The sequence below is a fragment of the Oncorhynchus keta genome, unplaced genomic scaffold (assembly GCF_023373465.1).
Source record: "Oncorhynchus keta strain PuntledgeMale-10-30-2019 unplaced genomic scaffold, Oket_V2 Un_contig_6513_pilon_pilon, whole genome shotgun sequence".
In the NCBI taxonomy this organism is placed as follows: domain Eukaryota; kingdom Metazoa; phylum Chordata; class Actinopteri; order Salmoniformes; family Salmonidae; genus Oncorhynchus; species Oncorhynchus keta.
The window spans coordinates 167381-194909 of NW_026288907.1; the positions used below are offsets into that span (position 1 = coordinate 167381).

The 27529-nt window shown below is 43.9% G+C and overlaps 2 protein-coding genes across 2 annotated transcripts; both read left to right on the plus strand.

The window, feature by feature from the left end:
* Nucleotides 1-1019: 1019 nt before the first annotated feature.
* LOC127925936 (zinc finger protein OZF-like) lies at nucleotides 1020-12932 on the plus strand. Its single transcript, XM_052511237.1, has 4 exons — nucleotides 1020-1618; nucleotides 2035-2132; nucleotides 2817-2994; nucleotides 11449-12932. The coding sequence occupies exons 1-4, from the start codon at nucleotides 1330-1332 to the stop codon at nucleotides 12519-12521; spliced, it is 1638 nt and encodes a 545-aa protein (XP_052367197.1). The 5' UTR covers nucleotides 1020-1329; the 3' UTR covers nucleotides 12522-12932.
* A 12189-nt stretch (nucleotides 12933-25121) lies between these two features.
* On the plus strand, nucleotides 25122-26989 carry LOC127925945 (zinc finger protein 239-like; the record flags this gene model as incomplete). The annotated part of the gene is made up of 1 exon (XM_052511241.1): nucleotides 25122-26989. A coding segment is annotated over one exon (822 nt), but the record flags the coding sequence as incomplete, so codon positions are not given.
* Between the last annotated feature and the right edge of the window lie 540 nt (nucleotides 26990-27529).

The window sequence follows — 27529 nt, forward strand, 5'->3', positions numbered from 1 at the left end:
TGTACATTATACATTTAGTATTCAATCACACCGATATACTGTAGCTGTACATTATACATTTAGTATTCAATCACACCGACATACTGTAGCTGTACATTATACATTTAGTATTCAATCACACCGATATACTGTAGCTGTACATTATACATTTAGTATTCAATCACACCGATATACTGTAGCTGTACATTATACATTTAGTATTCAATCACACCGATATACTGTAGCGGTACATTATACATTTCAAGTTGAAGTTGCATAAATACAAAGCACGTGCCAATGTACCATGTATCTGGCATGATGCCAAACCATATAGCTAATTGTTACTCTTATGGTAATTGGCTAACTCCTATAATTACTCTAATAATGTGCAACCACCTCTGTACAATAACAAAGCATATCACACTAGAAACAGTAACAAAACCTCAGTATTGAATGTTTTACAATTCGTTTACATGACGCACGAGAAGGAATACAGTTGACGACATACATGATTGGCAAGGCAATTTGTGTGACTAAATGCAACCAACTAACATTGATAAATAAGCAATTCTATGAATAACAAGATTGTCATCACTAGCAACATGTTTGAATCGAACTTACAAACAAATATTTTCCGAGGATGAAGCGTGACAAGAAATAACTGCACTGAAAGACCTGAACCGTAGCGCTGCTTCTATGCGCGCAGAACGAATTCTCTACTTACTGTTTTCGTACTGTCTTTCTAAGTACCAGAAAGCTCCACTAGGGGGCGATAAGCACCATGGAACACAATGAAAATCCATCGTTACCACGGTAATAAAACACCTTCTGACAGGATGGCGGCACAGAAGTATGTATTCATTATCTACATATTCATATTAAGCTTCTACGTCTGTGAACAGGAACGTATTATTTGTAAGACGTAAGATAAATATATCAGCTTATTGTTAAATAATTATGACGGTCTTTCCAAAACAAAGTGTCGTGACTATTGTTTCCAAACTGCGTTACCCACTCCAGTCAGCAGATGGCGATGAGCGTCTTTCAGGTGACTCTTCTAGCGTGACGTATAATGGACTGGACGGGACGCTTCTTCAGGAACAACAACACGGATACTATTTCAACCATCTCGATAGCTTGCTAGGCAACATAAAACTAGAAGATTGACCCTTTAGACCATGTTAATGTACATTATGTAATGTCAGTGTTGTAAACGCAGTTCAGTTGACGTATTAACTGGTTAACTTTAACCTAATTTGCATGTTCAATTTGCAAACTTGTTAAATATTGTTGCTGAGCCTAGCACTAAGCTAGTCGCTAATGCTAGCTATCTAGCTAACATCACTGACCATGAGCTCACTAAACTACTCATCCCCTGCTAAAGAAGAGGAGGTCTGCTGGACGGAGAAAGAAGCTCTGGCGATGAACATTGTCGTGAAAGAAGAAGAAGAAGAAGAGGATATTACTGTGAAAGGAGAGGAAGAACCTTTCAGAATGAAAAAGGAGGAAGAGGAGGCTGTTATAGTGAAAGAAGAGAAAGCACCTTTTAGAGAGGAAGAGGATTCTGTCTCAATAAAGGTGGAGGAGGAAGACGTTTTGGGAGTGAAAGAGGAGGAGACAGAATATCAGATTAACACCAGTGAGTACTGTCTTAAACAGGGACACAAACTATGCTGTTGTTGAATGTGGGATTTTAAAGGGGCATTCTACTGAAGTTCTACACTTGAATATTTTGTTCAGTACTGTAGGAATTGTTAAAGGGTCAATCTGCCATTAGTACATATATTTCGGGGTCTTTTAAATGAGATGTATTGAATTCTCCATGTGGTCTACATTAAAGTTCCCCTCATCTAACATAACAGGCTTTTAAAATTCAATATTGGTGCATAATTTCTACTATCAAAGGGATGCAACAAGCACACATTTCGTGGAACAACCCTTTAACATTTGCATTTTAGGCCCTGTTCAGAGATATTCATGCCTCGTGTAAGACCCTATATGATTGTAGTAGTAGATCATAAGTTTACCATCTGTTTGATGTTCTCGTTCACACAGGAGAGAGACATGACTATTGTGGATCCTCTGGGGAGCCTGAACAACATCCTGATGCTGACGAGGCAGAGAAGAGTCTCTCCAGATCAGAACACCAGATGGTACAGCTTGGTCTGGTCTAGCATACAGCTTGGTCTGGTCTAGCATACAGTTTGGTCTGGTCTAGCATGCAGCTTGGTCTGGTCTAGCATACAGCTTGGTCTGGACTAGCAAACAGCTTGGTCTGGTCTAGCATGCAGCTTGGTCTGGTCTAGCAAATAGCTTGGTCTGGTCTAGCATACAGCTTGGTCTGGTCTAGCATACAGCTTGGTCTGGTCTAGCATACAGTTTGGTCTGGTCTAGCATGCAGCTTGGTCTGGTCTAGCATACAGCTTGGTCTGGACTAGCAAGCAGCTTGGTCTGGTCTAGCATGCAGCTTGGTCTGGTCTAGCATGCAGCTTGGTCTGGTCTAACATACAGCTTGGTCTGGTCTAGCATACAGCTTGGTCTGGTCTAACATACAGCTTGGTCTGGTCTAGCATACAGCTTGGTCTGGTCTAACATACAGCTTGGTCTGGTCTAGCATACAGCTTGGTCTGGTCTAACATACAGCTTGGTCTGGTCTACATACAGCTTGGTCTGGTCTAGCATACAGCTTGGTCTGGTCTAACATACAGCTTGGTCTGGTCTAACATACAGCTTGCTCTCTCTGGGTCTGGGCTGGGTTTCTGTAAAGCACTTCATGACAACAGTGACATCAGCATCCATAATGATATATGTCTGTGTCCCCTCTTTATGGTTACCAGGACAACGCTAGCCCTTCCACCCTCCCGGAGTCTCCGTGTCGTGCCTCTCCCGGTAGCACCTTACTGCTGGGTATGAAGAGGTTGTCTGTGCTGCTGGTGGACTGCAGGAAAACAACGGGGCTGAGTGGAACTGTGAGAGGAGGAGAAGAGATGAAAGGATCAGATTTGACTCATCAAAGTAAGTGCTGTAGTTTAGTTTGAACAAATACAATAGATCTGCCCACCGGTATCTGTTACCAGGACAACCAGCAGAGTTCTGTTAGTTGACAGGAAGATAGACTGGTGGATATGGATGTTATGAATATTATAACACTGAAAGAGGATTCTGCCAATGAAAAGAGAGAAACCAATAGACCATATAAAACCTTGATGAAAGTTAGCTTTAGAGAGAAAGTTTCAAGATGATCTGATGTAAGGTTCATGTTTTACTAAAACCTTTCCTCAAAAACGTGAAATCGTTTTTCCTCAAACAATTCCTCCCGTAATAATCTGTATTACCTCCCGTGAGGGGGTAATAAATATTACCTCCCTAGTGGTGGAGTGCAGGGGGTAATAATCTGTATTACCTCCCAGTGGTGGAGTGCAGGGGGGTAATAATCTGTAACCTCCCAATAATCTGTATTACCTCCCAGTGGTGGAGTGCAGGGGGGTAATAATCTGTATTACCTCCCAGTGGTGGAGTGGGGGGTAATAATCTGTATTACCTCCCCAGGGGGGTAATAATCTGTATTACCTCCCAGTGGTGGAGTGCAGGGGGGTAATAATCTGTATTACCTCCCAGTGGTGGAGTGCAGGGGGTAATAATCTGTATTACCTCCCAGTGGTGGAGTGCAGTGGGGGGTAATAATCTGTATTACCTCCCAGTGGTGGAGTGCAGGGGGTAATAATCTGTATTACCTCCCAGTGGTGGAGTGCAGGGGGGTAATAATCTGTATTACCTCCCAGTGGTGGAGTGCAGGGGGGTAATAATCTGTATTAGTGCCTCCCAGTGGTGGTAATAATCTGAGTGGGGGTAATAATCTGTATTACCTCCCAGTGGTGGAGTGCAGGGGGGTAATAATCTGTATTACCTCCCAGTGGTGGCAGGGGGGTAATAATCTGTATTACCTCCCAGTGGTGGGTGCAGGGGGGTAATAATCTGTATTACCTCCCAGTGGTGGAGTGCAGGGGGGTAATAATCTGTATTACCTCCCAGTGGTGGAGTGCAGGGGGGGGGGTATTACCTCCCAGTGGTGGAGTGCAGGGGGGTAATAATCTGTATTACCTCCCAGTGGTGGAGTGCAGGGGGGTAATAATCTGTATTACCTCCCAGTGGTGGAGTGCAGGGGGGTAATAATATTATCTGCAGGGGGGGGTAATAATCTGTATTACCTCCCAGTGGTGGAGTGCAGGGGGGTAATAATCTGTATTACCTCAGTGGTGGAGTGCAGGGGGGGGTAATATCTTATTACCTCCCAGTGGTGGAGTGCAGGGGGTAATAATCTGCAGGGGGGTAATAATCTGTATTACCTCCCTGCAGGGGGTAATAATCTGTATTACCTCCCTGCAGGGGGGGTAATAATCTGTATTACCTCCAGTGGTGGAGTGCAGGGGGGTAATAATCTGTATTACCTCCCAGTGGTGGAGTGCAGGGGGGTAATAATCTGTATTACCTCCCAGTGGTGGAGTGCATCTGGGGGGTAATAATCTGTATTACCTCCCAGTGGTGGAGTGCAGGGGGGTAATAATCTGTATTACCTCCCAGTGGTGGAGTGCAGGGGGTAATAATCTGTATTACCTCCCCAGTGGTAGTGCAGGGGGGTAATAATCTGTATTACCCCAGTGGTGGAGTGCAGGGGGGTAATAATCTGTAATCTTATTACCTCCCAGTGGTGGAGTGCAGGGGGGTAATAATCTGTATTACCTGCAGTGGTGGAGTGCAGGGGGTAATAATCTGTATTACCTCCAGTGGTGGTGCAGGGGGGTAATAATCTGTATTACCTCCCAGTGGTGGAGTGCAGGGGGTAATAATCTGTATTACCTCCCAGTGGTGGAGTGCAGGGGGTAATAATCAGTGTATTAATCTGTATTCCTAGTGGTGGAGTGCAGGGGGTAATAATCTGTATTACCTCCTAGTGGTGGAGTGCAGGGGGTGGGTAATAATCTGTATTACCTCCCAGTGGTGGAGTGCAGGGGGTGGTAATAATCTGTATTACCTCCTAGTGGTGGAGTGCAGGGGGTGGGTAATAATCTGTATTACCTCCCAGTGGTGGAGTGCAGGGGGGGGTAATAATCTGTATTACCTCCCAGTGGTGGAGTGCAGGGGGGTAATAATCTGTATTACCTCCCAGTGGTGGAGTGCAGGGGGTAATAATCTGTATTACCTCCCAGTGGTGGAGTGCAGGGGGGTAATAATCTGTATTACCTCCCAGTGGTGGAGTGCAGGGGGGTAATAATCTGTATTACCTCCCAGTGGTGGAGTGCAGGGGGGGTTAATAATCTGTATTACCTCCCAGTGGTGGAGTGCAGGGGGGTAATAATCTGTATTACCTCCAGTGGTGGAGTGCAGGGGGTAATAATCTGTATTACCTCCCAGTGGTGGAGTGCAGGGGGGTAATAATCTGTATTACCTCCCAGTGGTGGGGGGGGGGTAATAATCTGTATTACCTCCCAGTGGTGGAGTGCAGGGGGTAATAATCTGTATTACCTCCCAGTGGTGGAGTGCAGGGGGGTAATAATCTGTATTACCTCCCAGTGGTGGAGTGCAGGGGGGTAATAATCTGTATTACCTCCCAGTGGTGGAGTGCAGGGGGGGTAATAATCTGTATTACCTCCAGTGGTGGAGTGCAGGGGGGTAATAATCTGTATTACCTCCCAGTGGTGGAGTGCAGGGGGGTAATAATCTGTATTACCTCCCAGTGGTGGAGGGGGTAATAATCTGCCAGTGGTGGAGGGGGGGGTAATCTGTATTACCTCCCAGTGGTGGAGTGCAGGGGGTAATAATCTGTATTACCTCCAGTGGTGGAGTGCAGGGGGTAATAATCTGTATTACCTCCCAGTGGTGGAGTGCAGGGGGGGTGATAATCTGTATTACCTCCCAGTGGTGGAGTGCAGGGGGTAATAATCTGTATTACCTCCCAGTGGTGGAGTGCAGGGGGTAATAATCTGTATTACCTCCCAGTGGTGGAGTGCAGGGGGTAATAATCTGTATTACCTCCTAGTGGTGGAGTACAGGGGGTAATAATCTGTATTACCTCCCAGTGGTGGAGTGCAGGGGGTAATAATCTGTATACCTCCCAGTGGTGGAGTGCAGTGGTGGGGGGTAATAATCTGTATTACCTAGTGGTGGAGTGCAGGGGGGTAATAGTATTACTCCCAGTGGTGGAGTGCAGGGGGGTAATAATCTGTATTACCTCCCAGTGGTGGAGTGCAGGGGGGTAATAATCTGTATTACCTCTAGTGGTGGAGTGCAGGGGGTAATAATCTGTATTACCTCCCAGTGGTGGAGTGCAGGGGGTAATAATCTGTATTACCTCCCAGTGGTGGAGTGCAGGGGGTAATAATCTGTATTACCTCCCAGTGGTGGAGGCAGGGGGGTAATAATCTGTAGTGGTGGAGTGCAGGGGGTAATAATCTGTATTACCTCCCAGTGGTGGAGTGCAGGGGTGGGGGGTAATAATCTGTATTACCTCCCAGTGGTGGAGTGCAGGGGGGTAATAATCTGTATTACCTCGCAGTGGTGGAGTGCAGGGGGGTAATAATCTGTATAGTGCAGGGGGTGGTAATAATCTGTATTACCTCCCAGTGGTGGAGTGCAGGGGGGTAATAATCTGTATTACCTCCTAGTGGTGGAGTGCAGGGGGGGGGTAATAATCTGTATTACCTCCTAGTGGTGGAGTGCAGGGGGGTAATAATCTGTATTACCTCCCAGTGGTGGAGTGCAGGGGGGTAATAATCTGTATTACCTCCTAGTGGTGGAGTGCAGGGGGGTAATAATCTGTATTACCTCCCAGTGGTGGAGTGCAGGGGGTAATAATCTGTATTACCTCCAGTGGTGGAGTGCAGGGGGGGTAATAATCTGTATTACCTCAGTGGTGGAGTGCAGGGGGGTAATAATCTGTATTACCTCCAGTGGTGGAGGGGGTAATAATCTGCAGTGGTGGAGTGCAGGGGGGTAATAATCTGTATTACCTCCCAGTGGTGGGGGGTAATAATCTGTATTACCTCCCAGTGGTGGAGTGCAGGGGGGTAATAATCTGTATTACCTCTGTTACCTCAGTGGTGGAGTGCAGGGGGGTAATAATCTGTATTACCTCCCAGTGGTGGAGTGCAGTGGGGGTAATAATCTGTATTACCTCCCAGTGGTGGTAATAATCTGGCAGGGGGGTAATAATCTGTATTACCTCCCAGTGGTGGAGTGGGGGGGTAATAATCTGTATTACAGTGGTGGAGTGCAGGGGGGTAATAATCTGTATTACCTCCCAGTGGTGGAGGGGGGTAATAATCTGTATTACCTCCCAGTGGTGGAGTGCAGGGGGGTAATAATCTGTATTACCTCCCAGTGGTGGAAGGGGGGTAATCTGTATTACCTCCCAGTGGTGGAGTGCAGGGGGGTAATAATCTGTATTACCTCCCAGTGGTGGAGTGCAGGGGGGTAATAATCTGTATTACCTCCCAGTGGTGGAGTGCAGGGGGGTAATAATCTGTATTACCTCCTAGTGGTGGAGTGCAGGGGGGTAATAATCTGTATTACCTCCCAGTGGTGGAGTGCAGGGGGTAATAATCTGTATTACCTCCCAGTGGTGGAGTGCAGGGGGTAATAATCTGTATTACCTCTCAGTGGTGGAGTGCAGGGGGGTAATAATCTGTATTACCTCAGTGGTGGAGTGCAGGGGGTAATAATCTGTATTACCTCTCAGTGGTGGAGTGCAGGGGGTAATAATCTGAGTGGTGGAGTGCAGGGGGGTAATAATCTGTATTACCTAGTGGTGGAGTGCAGGGGGGTAATAATCTACCCCAGTGGTGGAGTGCGGGGGGGTAATAATCTGTATTACCTCCTAGTGGTGGAGTGCAGGGGGGTAATAATCTGTATTACCTCCCAGTGGTGGAGTGCAGGGGGTAATAATCTGTATTACCTCCCAGTGGTAGGGGGGTAATAATCTGTATTACCTCCCAGTGGTGGAGTGCAGGGGGGTAATAATCTGTATTACCTCCTAGTGGTGGAGTGCAGGGGGGTAATAATCTGTATTACCTCCCAGTGGTGGAGTGCAGGGGGTAATAATCTGTATTACCTCTCAGTGGTGGAGTGCAGGGGGGTAATAATCTGTATTACCTCCAGTGGTGGAGTGCAGGGGGGTAATAATCTGTATTACCTCCCAGTGGTGGAGTGCAGGGGGGTAATAATCTGTATTACCTCCCAGTGGTGGAGTGCAGGGGGTAATAATCTGTATTACCTCCCAGTGGTGGAGTGGGGGGTAATAATCTGTATTACCTCCCAGTGGTGGAGTGCAGGGGGGGGTAATAATCTGTATTACCTTAGTGGTGGAGTGCAGGGGGGTAATAATCTGTATTACCTCCCAGTGGTGGAGTGCAGGGGGGTAATAATCTGTATTACCTCCCAGTGGTGGAGTGCAGGGGGGGTAATAATCTGTATTACCTCCCAGTGGTGGAGTGCAGGGGGGGTAATAATCTGTATTACCTCCCAGTGGTGGAGTGCGGGGGGTAATAATCTGTATTACCTCTCAGTGGTGGAGTGCAGGGGGTAATAATCTGTATTACCTCCCAGTGGTGGAGTGCAGGGGGTAATAATCTGTATTACCTCCCAGTGGTGGAGTGCAGGGGGTAATAATCTGTATTACCTCCCAGTGGTGGAGGGGGGGTAATAATCTGTATTACCTCGCAGTGGTGGAGTGGGGGGGTAATAATCTGTATTACCTCTCAGTGGTGGAGTGCAGGAGGGGGGTAATAATCTGTATTACCTCCCAGTGGTGGAGTGCAGGGGGTAATAATCTGTATTGCCTCCCAGTGGTGGAGTGCGGGGGGGTAATAATCTGTATTACCTCTCAGTGGTGGAGTGCAGGGGGGTAATAATCTGTATTACCTCCCAGTGGTGGAGTGCAGGGGGGTAATAATCTGTATTACCTCCCAGTGGTGGAGTGCAGGGGGTAATAATCTGTATTACCTCCCAGTGGTGGAGTGGGGGGGTAATAATCTGTATTACCTCCCAGTGGTGGGGGGTAATAATCTGTATTACCTCCCAGTGGTGGAGGGGGGTAATAATCTGTATTACCTCCCAGTGGTGGAGTGCAGGGGGGTAATAATCTGTATTACCTCCTAGTGGTGGAGTGCAGGGGGGGGGGGAGTAATAATCTGTATTACCTCCTAGTGGTGGAGTGCAGGGGGTAATAATCTGTATTACCTCCCAGTGGTGGAGTGCAGGGGGGGTAATAATCTGTATTACCTCCCAGTGGTGGAGTGCAGGGGGTAATAATCTGTATTACCTCCCAGTGGTGGAGTGCAGGGGGGTAATAATCTGTATTACCTCCTAGTGGTGGAGTGCAGGGGGTAATAATCTGTATTACCTCTCAGTGGTGGAGTGCAGGGGGGTAATAATCTGTATTACCTCCCAGTGGTGGAGTGCAGGGGGGTAATAATCTGTATTACCTCCTAGTGGTGGAGTGCAGGGGGTAATAATCTGTATTACCTCCCAGTGGTGGAGTGCAGGGGGGGTAATAATCTGTATTACCTCCTAGTGGTGGAGTGCAGGGGGTAATAATCTGTATTACCTCCTAGTGGTGGAGTGCAGGGGGGGTAATAATCTGTATTACCTCCTAGTGGTGGAGTGCAGGGGGGGGGTAATAATCTGTATTACCTCCTAGTGGTGGAGTGCAGGGGGGTAATAATCTGTATTATCTCCTCAGTGGTGGAGTGCAGGAGGGGGGGTGATAATCTGTATTACCTCCCAGTGGTGGAGTGCAGGGGGGTAATAATCTGTATTACCTCCCAGTGGTGGAGTGCGGGGGGTAATAATCTGTATTACCTCCTAGTGGTGGAGTGCAGGGGGTAATTTGTATTGCTTTATTGCAGAGAGAAAAACTCCTCAGTTTCATCATCTGTCCGGGTGGCTGGTCTCAGACGATGGTCCTGGGCTGGTGTTGTTAAACGTGGTCTGCGGTTGTGAGGCCAGTTGGATGTACTGCCAAATTCTCTAAAATGATGTTGGAGGCGGCTTCTAGTAGAGAAATGAACATTCAATTATCTGGTAACAGCTCCAGTGGTTATTCCTGCAGTCAGCGTGCCAATTGCACACTCCCTCAAAACTTGAGACATCTGTGGTGTTGTGTTGTGTGACACAACTTCACACTTTAGAGTGGCATTTTATTGTCCCCAGAACAAGGTGCACCTGTGTAATGATCATGCTGTTTAATCAGCTTCTTGATATGCCACAACTGTCAAGTGGATGGATTGTCTTGGTAAAGGAGAAATGTTCACTAACAACGATGTGAACAAATTTGTGCACAGAATTTGAGAGAAATTAGCTGTTGTGTGTATGGAAGAATTCTGTTATTTTAGCTCATGAAACATGGGACCAACACTTTACATGTTGCGTTTATATTTCTTAGGAACATCTATCCAAAATATGTGACACCATTTTTTTAACTTTACACAAAATATCATGACATGATCAGTCAAAATGTAAAAAATGTTTGAATGTCTAAATAAATAAATTATATATACACTATATACGGTAACTCTACATTATTATATACACTATATACGGTAACTCTACATTATTATATACACTATATACGGTAACTCTACATTATTATATACACTATATACGGTAACTCTACATTATTATATACACTATATACGGTAACTCTACATTATTATATACACTATATACGGTAACTCTACATTATTATATACACTATATACGGTAACTCTACATTATTATATACACTATATACGGTAACTCTACATTATTATATACACTATATACGGTCTCTATATTATTATATACACTATATACGGTGCCTATATTATTATATACACTAAATACGGTAACTCTTCATTATTATATACACAATATACGGTAACTCTACATTATTATATACACAATATACGGTAACTCTGTGTGAATGTCTAACTAAATAAAAAGCCATTGTGTCGAACCCTTTCAACAACAGGGAGATGTTACTAATGAGCTTTGTGTCTGTCTTCAAGTTCTGGACTTCCACACAGAATTACTTCTTTACTTATTTTTTTACTTATTTTATGTTTAAGGAAGTGTGTAGGTCACATTCTGTATCATACAGCTATGAATGTTATGTATTTAGAACCACCTGCTGATTGGAATCCAGTGACGTCTGTGTCTTCAGTGTCACAGAACTATAGAACATAGAATCCAATTATGTCTTGAGTGATCTAGAACTGTCTAGTTCTTTGTGTTCTGACTTATAAAACAGAAAGAATAATAAGTCATGTAAACATATTATCAGTAATTACTATTAATTACCAAATTATGAAATGTTTGGAAAACCAGCCTCAGGTTATTGAGAGATCTGATTTGGATTAAACCTCATAGCAAGGCAGTTTTATGATGTGGAGATGTAATTCTGTTCTCTCTTTAAATAAACACTGTCTTTGGCAGGAGGAAAACCAAACTTGGAGGAACCAGAGACGTCCGAACCAGCAAGACAACACCTCTGCTGCCATTGTGGAAAGAGTTTTACCAAGTTAGGAAGCCTGAACAGACATGAGAGGGGACACACAGAACCGAAGACACAAAATTGCGCCCAGTGTGGAAAGAGTTTTAGCTACTTAGGAAATCTGAAAGCTCATGAGCGAACACACACACGGGAGAGGCCTTTCTGTTGCTCCCAGTGTGGAAAGAATTTTAAGCGGTTAGACACTCTCAAAACCCATGAGCAAATACAGACTAGGGAGAAGCCGTACCATTGCACCCAGCGTGGAAAGAGTTTTAGCCAGTCAGGAACCCTGAAGGAACACATGAGACGGCACACAAGGGAGAAGCCTTACTACTGCTCACATTGTGGGAAGAGTTTTAGCCATTTAGTTAGCATGAAAAGACATGAGAGGATACACACAGGAGCGAAGCCACACCCTTGCTCCCAGTGTGGAAAGAGTTTTAAGCGGTTAGACACTCTCAAAACCCATGAGCAAATACACATTCGGCAGAAGCTGTACCATTGTGCCCAGTGTGGAATGCGTTTTAGCAAGTCAGGAAGCCTGAAAGTTCATGAGCGAATACATCCAGGGGAGAAGTTATACCATTGCGCCCAGTGTGGAAAGAGTTTTAGCCAGTCAGGAAGCCTGAAGGAACACATGAGACTGCACACAAGGGAGAAGCCTTACTACTGCTCACATTGTGGGAAGAGTTTTAACCATTTAGTTAGCATGAGAAGACATGAGAGGATACACACAGGAGCGAAGCCATACCCGTGCTCCCAGTGTGGAAAGAGTTTTAAGCGGTTAGACACCCTCAAAGCTCATGAGCGAACACACACAGGGGAGACACCACACCATTGTGCCCAGTGTGGAAAGAGTTTTAAGCGGTTAGACACTCTCAAAACCCATGAGCAAATACACATTAGGCAGAAGCTGTACCATTGTGCCCAGTGTGGAAAGAGTTTTAAGCGGTTAGACACTCTCAAAGCTCATGAGCGAATACACACGGGGGAGATAACATACCATTGCGCCTAGTGTGAAAATATGTTTTGCCTGTCAGAAAGCCTGAAAGTTCAAAGTGTTTTACACATTTAGGAAGCCTGAAGGAACACATGAGACTGCACACAGGGGAGAAGCCTTACACATGTTCAGACTGTGGGAAGACATATTACTCATCACAGACACTTACAAAACATGAGAATCCACACAGGAGAGAATAATTACTTATCCTAGTGTGTAAACTTGTTATTCACATCACATACATTAAAATTCATCAGAGAGCGTACACACTGCTCCCATTGTCTTATTTTGTTGACTGAGAATGTTTACTTGTTTATAAACTACATGTTGAACTGACGTCTGTGCCCAGTGGGCTGGTTTGGATAAACGGCAGGTGTTGGATCAATATTCACCTTAGTTGGCGCCATTCTTCACATGATCTATCTATTACATCATAAAAAAACACTAACCCATATGATCTATTACATCATAAAACACTAACCCATATGATCTATTACATCATAAAACACAACTCAACCCATATGATCTATTACATCATAAAACACAACTCAACCCATATGATCTATTACATCATAAAACACAACTCAACCCATATGATCTATTACATCATAAAACACAACTCAACCCATATGATCTATTACATCATAAAACACAACTCAACCCATATGATCTATTACATCATAAAACACCAACCCATATGATCTATTACATCATAAAACACAACTCAACCCATATGATCTATTACATCATAAAACACAACTCAACCCATATGATCTATTACATCATAAAACACTCAACCCATATGATCTATTACATCATAAAACACAACTCAACCCATATGATCTATTACATCATAAAACACAACTCAACCCATATGATCTATTACATCATAAAACACTACTCAACCCATATGATCTATTACATCATAAAACACAACTCAACCCATATGATCTATTACATCATAAAACACAACTCAACCCATATGATCTATTACATCATAAAACACAACTCAACCCATATGATCTATTACATCATAAAACACAACTCAACATCATAATCATAAAACACAACTCAACCCATATGATCTATTACATCATAAAATGATCTATTACATCATAAAACCCATATGATCTATTACATATAAAACACAACTCAACCCATATGTCATACATGATGATCTATTCATCATAAAACACAACTCAACCCATATGATCTATTACATCATAAAACACAACTCAACCCATATGATCTATTACATCATAAAACACAACTCAACATATGATCTATTTCATAAAACCTTATAAAATGGCTATATTTGGCTATATTTATATATTTATTTATATATATTTATATATGTACTGAACAAAAATATAAACGCAACATGCAACAATTTCAACGATTCACTTTACATATATGGAAATCAGTCAATGTCAAATGTATTAGGCCCTGATCTATGGACTTCACATGACTGGGCAGGTGCAGCCATGGGTGGGGCCTTGGAGGGCATAGACACACCCTCTGACGAGCCAGGCCCAGCCAATCAGAATATGTTTCCCCCATAATGCGTTTGAGCCAATAAGTAGTGTTGTGGCAAGGTGGGGGGGGGGTATACAGAAGATAGTCCCGATTTGGTAAAAGACCAAGTCCATATTATGACAAGAACAGCTTAAATAAGCAAAGAGTAACAATTGTCCATCATTACTTTAAGACATGAAGGTCAGTCAAACGCAGTGTCTTTGTGAGACGCGAGTAGGTGAACGGATGATCTCTGCATGTGTAGTTCCCACCGTGAAGCATGGAGGAGGAGGTGCGGTGGTGTGAGGGTGCTTGGCTGGTGACGTGGTCAGTGATTTATTTACATTTCAAGGCACACTTAACCAGGTTGGCAACCATAGCATTCTGCAGCAATACGCCATCCCATCTGGTTTGCGCTTAGTGGGACCATAATTTGTTTTTCAACAGGACAATGAGCCAAAACACAGAGTGAAGGAAAAGCCTAAACACACCTCTAGGCTATGTAAGGGCTATTTTACCAAGCAGGAGAGTGATGGAGTGCTGCATCAGATGACCTGGCCTACACAATCCCCCGACAACCAAATTGAGATGGTTTGGGATGAGTTGGACCGCAGAGTGAAGGAAAAGCAGCCAACAAGTGCTCAGCATATGTGGGAACTCCTACAAGACGGTTGAACAAAGCATTTCAGTTGAAGCTAGTTGACAGAATGCCAAGAGTGCGAAAGCTGTCAAGGCAAAGGGTGGCTACTTTGAAGAATCTCAAATATAAAATACACTGCTCAAAAAAATAAAGGGAACACTTAAACAACACAATGTAACTCCAAGTCAATCACACTTCTGTGAAATCAAACTGTCCACTTAGGAAGCAACACTGATTGACAATAAATTTCACATGCTGTTGTGCAAATGGAATAGACAACAGGTGGAAATTATAGGCAATTAGCAAGACACCCCCAATAAAGGAGTGGTTCTGCAGGTGGTGACCACAGACCACTTCTCAGTTCCTATGCTTCCTGGCTGATGTTTTGGTCACTTTTGAATGCTGGCGGTGCTTTCAGTCTAGTGGTAGCATGAGACGGAGTCTACAACCCACACAAGTGGCTCAGGTAGTGCAGCTCATCCAGGATGGCACATCAATGCGAGCTGTGGCAAGAAGGTTTGCTCTGTCTGTCAGCGTAGTGTCCAGAGCATGGAGGCGCTACCAGGAGACAGGCCAGTACATCAGGAGACGTGGGGGAGGCCGTAGGAGGGCAACAACCCAGCAACAAAACCGCTACCTCCGCCTTTGTGCAAGGAGGAGCACTGTCAGAGCCCTGCAAAATGACCGCCAACAGGCCACAAATGTGCATGTGTCTGCTCAAACGGTCAGAAACAGACTCCATGAGGGTGGTATGAGGGCCCGATGTCCACAGGTGGAGGTTGTGCTTACAGCCCAACACCGTGCAGGACGTTTGGCATTTGCCAGAGAACACCAAGATTGGAAAATTCGCCACTGGCGCCCTGTGCTCTTCGCAGATGAAAGCAGGTTCACACTGAGCACATGTGACAGACGTGACAAAGTCTGGAGACGCCGTGGAGAACGTTCTGCTGCCTGCAACATCCTCCAGCATGACCGGTTTGGCGGTGGGTCAGTCATGGTGTGGGGTGGCATTTCTTTGGGGGGCCGCTCAGCTCTCCATGTGCTCACCAGAGGTATCCTGACTTCCATTAGGTACCCGAGATGAGATCCTCAGACCCCTTGTGAGACCATATGCTGGTGCGGTTGGCCCTGGGTTCCTCCTAATGCAAGACAATGCTAGATCTCATGTGGCTGGAGTGTGTCAGCAGTTCCTGCAAGAGGAAGGCATTGATGCTATGGACTGGCCCTGAAACCAATTGAGCATATTTACATTTACATTTAAAACATATACAAATATGATGATGTCATAATGAATTCATGACACGTGATTGAACAAATATGATGATGTCATAATGAATTCATGACACGTGATTGAACAAATATGATGATGTCATAATGAATTCATGACACGTGATTGAACAAATATGATGATGTGGGGCGGCAGGGTAGCCTAGTGGTTAGAGCGTTGGACTAGTAACTGGAAGGTTGAAAGTTCAAATCCCCGAGCTGACAAGGTACAAAATCTGTCGTTCTGCCCCTGAACAGAGAGTTTGACAGCGATGAGGGGTGGTCAGATTTTCACATTGATCAAACATCACATGGATTTCTTTTGTGGAAACAATGTTTATTCAACCAGTGGGAGCCTTGTACATTCCCCAGGAAAGTGGAACGAGGAACTCTTCTTTGAGACAATGATAAACCGCAATCCTTGGGAGAGTTGTGATGGATATTATTACATTTACATAACATTTAAGTCATTTAGCAGACGCTCTTATCCAGAGCGACTTACAAATTGGTGCATTCACCTTATGACATCCAGTGGAACAGCCACTTTACAATAGTGCATCTAAATCTTTTAGGGGGGTGAGAAGGATTACTTACCCTATCCTAGGTATTCCTTGAAGAGGTGGGGTTTCAGGTGTCTCCGGAAGGTGGTGATTGACTCCGCTGTCCTGGCGTCGTGAGGGAGTTTGTTCCACCATTGGGGGCCAGAGCAGCGAACAGTTTTGACTGGGCTGAGCGGGAACTGTACTTCCTCAGTGGTAGGGAGGCGAGCAGGCCAGAGGTGGATGAACGCAGTGCCCTTGTTTGGGTGTAGGGCCTGATCAGAGCCTGGAGGTACTGAGGTGCCGTTCCCCTCACAGCTCCGTAGGCAAGCACCATGGTCTTGTAGTGGATGCGAGCTTCAACTGGAAGCCAGTGGAGAGAGCGGAGGAGCAGGGTGACGTGAGAGAACTTGGGAAAGGTTGAACACCAGACGGACTGCGGCGTTCTGGATGAGTTGTAGGGGTTTAATGGCACAGGCAGGGAGCCCAGCCAACAGCGAGTTGCAGTAATCCAGACGGGAGATGACAAGTGCCTGGATTAGGACCTGCGCCGCTTCCTGTGTGAGGCAGGGTCGTACTCTGTGGATGTTGTAGAGCATGAACCTACAGGAACGGGCCACCGCCTTGATGTTAGTTGAGAACGAAAGGGTGTTGTCCAGGATCACGCCAAGGTTCTTAGCGCTCTGGGAGGAGGACACAATGGAGTTGTCAACCGTGATGGCGAGATCATGGAACGGGCAGTCCTTCCCCGGGAGGAAGAGCAGCTCCGTCTTGCCGAGGTTCAGCTTGAGGTGGTGATCCGTCATCCACACTGATATGTCTGCCAGACATGCAGAGATGCGATTCGCCACCTGGTCATCAGAAGGGGGAAAGGAGAAGATTAATTGTGTGTCGTCTGCATAGCAATGATAGGAGAGACCATGTGAGGTTATGACAGAGCCAAGTGACTTGGTGTATAGCGAGAATAGGAGAGGGCCTAGAACAGAGCCCTGGGGGACACCAGTGGTGAGAGCGCGTGGTGAGGAGACCGATTCTCGCCACGCCACCTGGTAGGAGCGACCTGTCAGGTAGGACGTTTCCAAGGTGGGCCGCGCCGGAGATGCCCAACTCGGAGAGGGTGGAGAGGAGGATCTGATGGTTCACAGTATCGAAGGCAGCCGATAGGTCTAGAAGGATGAGAGCAGAGGAGAGAGAGTTAGCTTTAGCGGTGCGGAGCGCTTCCGTGATACAGAGAAGAGCAGTCTCAGTTGAATGACTAGTCTTGAAACCTGACTGATTTGGATCAAGAAGGTCATTCAGAGAGAGATAGCGGGAGAGCTGGCCAAGGACGGCACGTTCAAGAGTTTTGGAGAGAAAAGAAAGAAGGGATACTGGTCTGTAGTTGTTGACATCGGAGGGATTGAGTGTAGGTTTTTTCAGAAGGGTGCAACTCTCGCTCTCTTGAGGACGGAAGGGACGTAGCCAGCGGTCAGGGATGAGTTGATGAGCGAGGTGAGGTAAGGGAGGAGGTCTCCGGAAATGGTCTGGAGAAGAGAGGAGGGGATAGGGTCAAGCGGGCAGGTTGTTGGGCTGCCGTCACAAGACGCGAGATTTCATCTGGAGAGAGAGGGGAGAAAGAGGTCAGAGCACAGGGTAGGGCAGTGTGAGCAGAACCAGCGGTGTCGTTTGACTTGGCAAACAAGGATCGGATGTCGTCAACCTTCTTTTCAAAATGGTTGACGAAGTCATCTGCAGAGAGGAGGAGGGGGGAGGAGGATTCAGGAGTGAGGAGAAGGTGGCAAAGAGCTTCCTAGGGTTAGAGGCAGATGCTTGGAATTTAGAGTGGTAGAAAATGGCTTTAGCAGCAGAGACAGAGGAGGAAAATGTAGAGAGGAGGGACAGAAAGGATGCCAGGTCCGCAGGGAGGCGAGCTTTCCTCCATTTCCGCTCAGCTGCCCGGAGCCCTGTTCTGTGAGCTCGCAATGAGTCTCGAGCCACGGGGCGGGAGGGGAGGACCATGCCGGCCTGGAGGATAGGGGACATAGAGAGTCAAAGGATGCAGAAAGGGAGGAGAGGAGGGTTGAGGAGGCAGAATCAGGAGATAGGTTGGAGAAGGTTTGAGCAGAGGGAAGAGATGATAGGATGGAAGAGGAGAGAGTCGGGGGAGAGGGATAAGGTTGGGACGGCGCGATACCATCCGAGTAGGGGCAGTGTGGGAGGTGTTAGATGAGCGAGAGGGAAAAGGATACAAGGTAGTGGTCGGAGACTTGGAGGGGAGTTGCAATGAGGTTAGTGGAAGAACAGCATCTAGTAAAGATGAGGTGAGCGTATTGCCTGCCTTGTGAGTAGGGGGGAAGGTGAGAGGGTGAGGTCTGGAAAGAAGGAGGCAGAGAGGAATGAGTCAAAGGTAGACGTGGGGAGGTTAAAGTCGCCCAGCACTGTGAGAGGTGAGCCGTCCTCAGGAAAGGAGCTTATCAAGGTATCAAGCTCATTGATGAACTCTCCGAGGAACCTGGAGGGCGATAAATGATAAGGATGTTAAGCTTGAAAGGGCTGGTAACTGTGACAGCATGGAATTCAAAGGAGGCGATAGACAGATGGGTGAGGGGAGAAAGAGAATGACCACTTATCTATCTGCATAGATAAGATAAGCATATCTGGGACATCATGTCTCACTCCATCCACCAACAGACTGTCCATGAGTTGGAGGATGCTTTAGTCCAGGTCTGGGAGGAGATCCTCAGGAGACCATCCGCCACCTCATCAGGAGCATGCCCAGGCGTTGTAGGGAGGTCATACAGGCACGTGGAGGCCACACACACTACTGAGCCTCAGTTTGACTTGTTTTAAGGACATTACATCAAAGTTGGATCAGCCTGTAGTGTGGTTTTCCACTTTAATTTTGGGTGTGACTCCAAATCCAGACCTCCATGGGTTGATAAATTTGATTTCCATTGATAATTTTTGTGTTATTTTGTTGTCAGCACATTCAACTATGTAAAAAAAACGTATTTAATAAGAATATTTCATTCATTCAGGTCTAGGATCTGTTATTTTAGTGTTTCCTTTATTTTTTTGAGCAGTGTATATATACTGAACAGAAATATAAATATATACTGAACAGAAATAAAAATGCAGCCTTCTGAGTGGCGCAGCATCTAAGGCACTGCATTGTGTTTCGCTACATTAATACAGATTCTGGTTTGATACCCAGCTCTGTCGCAGCCGGCACAACCGGGAAGAGCCAATTGCGTTTATTTTCAGCAAATGGCTCTTGAAGTTCACCTCTCCTGAGTCCGTATGGAAGTTGCAGCGATGAGACAAGACTAACCACCAATTGACGAAAATTGGGGAGAGTGTATAGCAGTGCAGTGTATAGCACTACAGTTAATCAAGTGCTATTTGCATGTGATGCATTTGCTCTATTGTGTCCAGCAGGGCAAGTAGTTCTGACATCATAATACACCCCTCTGATAATCAAGTAATATTTGGAATGTCTGGGTAGTTCTATATGACCCCTCTGATAATCAAGTGCTATTTGCATGTGATGCATTTGCTCTGTTGTTTACAGGTTTATTCGTATTTTATAGAGCGTGGCTTTAAGGAAATAGTACCGTCACATCTAGATTAAAACTAATGTAAAAAATGAGCCGAGAAAATGTGTATTAACACGCTACCTATTCATCTAAGTTATTCTGCCCTTGAAGTGCGTTCCCATGCAAAACTCGACAGATAGCTAACAAGTCGTCAATAAAACGTCCAAGGCGTGACTTTCTTGAATTAATATTAAAACAGTCTGTTACCTTCTGACAGGATGGCGGCACAGAAGTATGTATTCATTATCTACATATTCATATTAAGCTTCTACGTATGTGAACAGGAACGTATTATTTGTAAGACGTAAGAGAAAATATATCAGCTTATTGTTAAATAATTATGACGTTCTTTCCAATGCAAAACGTGTCGTGACTATTGTTTCCAAACTGCGTTACCCACTCCAGCCAGCAGATGGCGATGAGCGTCTTTCGGGTGATGCTACTTGCGTGACGTATAATGGACTGGACGGACACTTCTTCAGGAACAACAACACGGATACTATTTCAACCACCTCGATAGCTTGCGAGCCAACATAAAACTGGAAGAGTGTCGCTTTAGACCATGTTAATGTACATCTCAGTGTTGTAAACGCAGTTCAGTTGACGTATTAACTGGTTAACTTTAACCTAATTTGCATGTTCAATTTGCAAACTTGTTAAATATTGTTGCTGAGCCCAGCACTAAGCTAGTCGCTAATGCTAGCTAGCTAGCTAACATCCCTGACCATGAGCTCACTAAACTACTCCTCCCCTGCTAAAGAAGAGGAGGTCTGCTGTTTGCAGAAAGAAGCTCTGGCGATGAACATTGTCGTGAAAGAAGAAGAGGAAGAGGATGAGGTTACAGTGAAAGAAGAGAAAGAACCGTTTAGAGAGGAAGAGGATGCTATCTCAATAAAGGTGAAGAAGGAAGACGTTTTTGGAGTGAAAGAGGAGACAGAATATCAGATTAGCACCAGTGAGTACTGTCTTCAACAGGGACACAAACTATGCAGATATTGAACTAATGTGCGGTTTTAAAGTGTTATTCTACTGAAGTTCTACACTTGAATATGTTGTTCAGTACTGTAGGAATTGTTAAAGGGTCAATCTGCCATTGGTTCATATATTTTAGGGACTTTTAAATTCGATGTATTGAATTATCCATGTGGTCTATATTAAAGTGCACCTCATCTAATATAACAGGCTTTTAAAATTCAATATTGGTGCATAATTTCTACTTACATATCAAAGGGATGCAACAGGTGTAACGGATGTGAAACGGCTTAGTTAGCGGTGTGCGCTAAATAGCGTTTCAATCGGTTACGTCACTTGCTCTGAGACCTTGAAGTAGTATTTCCCCTTGCTCTGCAAGGGCCGCGGCTTTTGTGGAGCGATGGGTGGGTGACTGCTTGAGGGTGACTGTTGTCGTTGTGTGCAGAAGGTCCCTGGTTCGCGCCCGGGTATGGGCGAGGGGACGGTTTAAAAGTATACTGTTACAGGCACCCATTTCGCAGAACAACCCTTTAACATTAGCATTTTAGGCCCCGTTTAGAGATATTAATGCCTCTTGTAAGACCCTTTGTGATTGTAGTAGTAGATCATAAGTTTACCACCTGTTTGATGTTCTCGTTCACACAGGAGAGAGACATGACTATGGTGGATCCTCTGGGGAGACTCAACAACATCCTGATGCTGACGAGGCAGAGAAGAGTCTCTCCAGATCAGAACACCAGATGGTACAGCTTGGTCTGGTCAGTATCGAAGGCAGCCGATAGGTCTAGAAGGATGAGAGCAGAGGAGAGGGTTAGCTTTAGAGGAGGTCGTACAGCTTGGTCTGGTCTAGCATACAGCTTGGTCTGGTCTAGCATACAGCTTGGTCTGGTCTAGCATACAGCTTGGTCTATCGGGGGCTGGGTTTCTGTAAAGCACTTTATGTCAACAGTGACATCAGCATCCATAATGATATGTGTCTGTGTCCCCTCTTTGTGGTTACCAGGACAACGCTAGCCCTTCCTCCCTCCCTGAGTCCCTGTATCGTGCCTCTCCCGGTCGCACCTTACTGCTGGGTATGAAGAGGTTGTCTGTGCTGCTGGTGGACTGCAGGAAAACAACGGGGCTGAGTGGAACTGTGAGAGGAGGAGCAGAGAAGAACGGATCAGATTTGACACATCAAAGTAAGTGCTGTAGTTTAGTTTGAACAAATACAATAGATCTGCCCACTGGTATCTGTTACCAAGACAACCAGCAGACTTCTCTCTTCACAGAGAGCCGGAAGTGCTATCGGTTGGCGCAGAAGTTTGACAGTGTGTGCAACTCTGCAGAGCTCTTGTTCATTTTCAGCGTGCTTAGTTGTGAAGTGCTTAAAACTTCTTAAGACTAGCAGAACCCCTCGACAACATCCGCTGAAATGGCGGAGTGCGAAATGAAAAATTATTTTTGGGAATTATTTAACTTTCATACATTCACAAGTGCAATACACCAAATTAAAGCTTAACCTCTTGTTAATCTAGCCATTGTGTCCAATTTCAAAAATGCTATACAGCTAAAGCTCACCATACGATTATGTTAGGTCAGCACCAAGTCGCAAAAAAACATAGACATTTTCCAGTCAAAGAGAGGAGTCACAAAAGGCAGAAATAGAGATGAAATTAATCCCCAACCTTTGATGATCTTCATCAGATGGCACTCATAGGACTTCATGTTACACAATACATGTATGTTTTGTTGGAAAAAGTTCATATTTATTTCCAAAATATCTCAGTTTACATTGGAGAGTTTGTTCAGTAATGTTGTGCCTCGAAAACATCTGGCGAATTTGCAGAGAGCCAAATCAATTTACAGAAATACTCATCATAAAATTTGATAAAGATACAAGTGTTATGCATAGAATTAAAGATATACTTCTCCTTAATGCAAGCACTGTGTCAGATTTCAAAAAAGCTTTACGGAAAAAGCACACCATGCAATAATCTGAGGACAGCCCGAAGCCACAAAAACAAGCCATACAGATGATACCTGCCATGTTGTGGAGTCAGAAATAGCGTTATAAATATTCACTTACCTTTGATGATCTTCATCAGAATGCACTCCCAGGAATCCCAGTTCCACAATAAATGTTTGTTTTGTTCGATAAAGTTAATCTTTAGGTTCAAATACCTTTTTTTTTTGTTAATGCTTTTAGTTCACCAATCGAAATTCACAAGGTGCGGGCAAGTCCAGACAAATTCTAAAAATATATATTACAGTTCATAGAAACATGTCAAACGATGTGTAGAATCTATCTTTAGGATGTTGTGAACATAAATCTTCAACAATGTTTCAACCGGACAATTTCTTTGTCTTTAGAAATGAAAAGGAACGTTCCCCATGTTTGTTCAATGAACCATAAACAAGTAACGTAAAACATGAACAAATATGATGATGTGGGGCCTACATTATTATATACACTATATACGGTGCCTACATTATTATATACACTATATACGGTGCCTACATTATTATATACACTATATACGGTGCCTACATTATTATATACACTATATACGGTGCCTACATTATTATATACACTATATACGGTGCCTACATTATTATATACACTATATACGGTGCCTACATTATTATATACACTATATATGGTGCCTACATTATTATATACACTATATACGGTGCCTACATTATTATATACACTATATACGGTGCCTACATTATTATATACACTATATACGGTGCCTACATTATTATATACACTATATACGGTGCCTACATTATTATATACACTATATACGGTGCCTACATTATTATATACACTATATACGGTGCCTACATTATTATATACACTATATACGGTGCCTACATTATTATATACACTATATACGGTGCCTACATTATTATATACACTATATACGGTGCCTACATTATTATATACACTATATACAGTGCCTACATTATTATATACACTATATACGGTGCCTACCTTATTATATACGGTGCCTACATTATTATATACACTATATACGGTGCCTTCATTATTATATACACTATATACGGTGCCTACATTATTATATACACTATATATGGTGCCTACATTATTATATACACTATATATGGTGCCTACATTATTATATACACTATATATGGTGCCTACATTATTATATACACTATATATCATTATTATATACACTATAGATGGTGCCTACATTATTATATACACTATATATGGTGCCTACATTATTATATACACTATATACGGTGCCTACATTATTATATACACTATATACGGTGCCTACATTATTATATACTATATACGGTGCCTACATTATTATATATTATTATATATACGGTGCCTACATTATTATATACACTATATACGGTGCCTACATTATTATATACACTATATACGGTGCCTACATTATTATATACACTATATACGGTGCCTACATTATTATATACACTATATACGGTGCCTACATTATTATATACACTATATATGGTGCCTACATTATTATATACACTATATACGGTGCCTACATTATTATATACACTATATACGGTGCCTACATTATTATATACACTATATACGGTGCCTACATTATTATATACACTATATATGGTGCCTACATTATTATATACACTATATACGGTAACTCTGTGTGAATGTCTAAATAATAAAGTCATTGTGTCGAACCCTTTCAACAACAGGGAGATGTTACTAATGAGCTTTGTGTCTCTCCAAGTTCTGAACTTCCACACAGAATTACTTCTTTACTTATTTTATGTTTAAGGAAGTATTTGGGTCACATTCTGTATCATACAGCTATGAAGGTTATATATTTAGAACCACCTGCTTGATAGGAACAACATCTGTGTCTTGGGTGTCATAGAACTGTCTAGTTGTTTGTATTCTGACTTGTAAAACAGAATTAAAGATAAGTAATGTAAATATATCAGTAGTTACCAGGAAGCTCTACAACATCATTTGTTTTAAATTATGAAATGTTTGAAAACTGGCCTCAGGTTATTGAGAGATCTGATTTGGATTAAACCTCATAATAAGGCAGTTTTATGATGTGGAGATTTCATTCACGTCTCTCTTTAAATAAACACTGTCTTTGGCAGGAGGAAACCGATCTTGGAGGAACCAGAGACGTCCAAACCAGCAAGACGACACCTCTGCTCCCAGATTGGAAAGAGTTTTACCAAGTTAGGAAGCCTGAAAAGACATGAGAGGGGACACACAGAACCGAAGCCACAAAATTGCGCCCAGTGTGGAAGGAGTTTTAGCCACTTAGGAAATCTGAAAGCTCATGAGCGAACACACACACGGGAGAGGCCTTTCCATTGCTCCCAGTGTGGAAAGAATTTTAAGCGGTTAGACACTCTCAAAACCCATGAGCAAGTACACACAGGGGAGAAGCCATACCATTGTGCCCAGTGTGGAAATAGTTTTAGCCAGTCAGGAAGCCTGAAAGTTCATGAGCGAATACATACAGGGGAGAAGTCATACCTTTGCGCCCAGTGTGGAAAGAGTTTTAGCCAGTCAGGAAGCCTGAAGGAACACATGAGACTGCACACAAGGGAGAAGCATTACTACTGCTCACATTGTGGGAAGAGTTTTAACCATTTAGTTAGCATGAAAAGACATGAGAGGATACACACAGGAGCGAAGCCACACCCGTGCTCCCAGTGTGGAAAGAGTTTTAAGCGGTTAGACACCCTCAAAGCTCATGAGCGAATACACACAGGGGAGACACCATACCATTGTGCCCAGTGTGGAAATAGTTTTAGCCAGTCAGGAAGCCTGAAAATTCATGAGAGAATACACACAGGGGAGAAGCCATACCATTGTGGCCAGTGTGGAAAGAGTTTTAGCCTTTTAGAAAGCCTGAGAGTTCATGAGCGAATACACACAGGGGAGAAGCCTTAGCACTGCTTCCTGTGTTCAAAGTGTTTTACCCATTTAGGAGGCCTGAAAGAACACATTAGACTGCACACAGAGGAGAAGCCTTACAAATGTTCAGACTGTGGGAAGACATATTACTCATCACAGACACTTAAAAGTCATGTGAGAATCCACACAGGAGAGTATACTTACTCATCCGAGTGTGTGAACTCATATTTCACATCACATTGTCCATTGTCTTATATTGTTGACTGATAATGTGTTTACCTGTTTATACCACATGAAATTGAATGGTACAAAGTATACTCAAACTTATATTTGTATGTTTTTATTAGTTTGAATATAGAGTAAATCAGATTCCATGTGTTTAAATGGTCCTTTTTTAAACTCTTTGTGTGTTTATCTGGGTGTGTCATTCCTCCAGCACTACAGATAATCAAGTGATATTTGGATTAGTTCCATTGTTGACATTTGCATTGTTGGCCCACTGATGATTTAATGACATGAAAATGTTCAGACTCTGTAATGGAAAATGTTAATTGTTTGTGTGTCCACATAACTGAGTATGTGACTAACCTTGTGAAACTGTCCTATTATAAGCTCCTGTTCTTGGGAGTACCATCCTGTGTTGCAAACCAATTTGCACCTGTGTCCTTGTATGAATAAAGTCCCGCCCAGGAACAGGAAACTATAAAGATATGTGCTCATCACTCAATGCTTCAGGAATTCAGACTGTCTACACTGCTCCGTGTAGCTGTTATTCTCTCAGAAATAAAGAGATGTGGTTTGACTTGGACTTCACCCAACTTGCAGCCTAAATCCAATGACAGTTGACATTTTGTGTTGATTTCATGTTGAATTCACTTTAGTTGACGACTCAAAAGAAATGTTAACTAGATGTTGAACTGACGTCTGTGCCCAGTGGGCTGGTTTGAATAAGCGGCAGGTGTTGGATCAATATCCACCTTCGTTGGTTACGGGATCGTCAGCCATCTCCTTCTTCACTTTAATAGATCATATAAAAGTCTGATAAAATGTAACAAATATGTCATATTTACTTTATATACTTTATAATATTTATATATATGTACTGAACAAAAATATAAACGCAACATGCAACAATTTCAACGATTCACTTTACATATATGGAAATCAGTCAATGTCAAATGTATTAGGCCCTGATCTATGGACTTCACATGACTGGGCAGGTGCAGCCATGGGTGGGGCCTTGGAGGGCATAGACACACCCTCTGACGAGCCAGGCCCAGCCAATCAGAATATGTTTCGCCACAAAATGGCTTTATGACAGAGAGACATTCTACTTGGTTTCCTCAGCTGTCCAGGTGGCTGGTCTCAGTCTCCTGAGGTGAAGAAGCCTGATGTGGAGGTCCTGGGTGGGTGTGGTTACGCCTGGTCTGCATTTATGAGGTCGGTTGGACGTATTGCCAAATTCTCTAACCTGTCTCTTCCCTTCATCTACACGGATTGAAGTGGATTTAACTAGTGACATCAGTAAGGGATCATTGCTTTAGCCTGGATTCACCGAGTCAGTCTAAGTCATGGAAGGAGCAGGTGTTCTTAATGTTTTGTCTACCCAGTGTATAGCGCTA

Coding starts and splice junctions, on each gene's coding strand:
- LOC127925936 (XM_052511237.1), top strand. CDS start 1,330: ATGAGCTCACTAAACTACTCATCCCCTGCTAAAGAAGAGGAGGTCTGC. Junction 1,619..2,034: donor AGAATATCAGATTAACACCA/GTGAGTACTGTC, acceptor TCGTTCACACAG/GAGAGAGACATGACTATTGT. Junction 2,995..11,448: donor ATCAGATTTGACTCATCAAA/GTAAGTGCTGTA, acceptor TGTCTTTGGCAG/GAGGAAAACCAAACTTGGAG.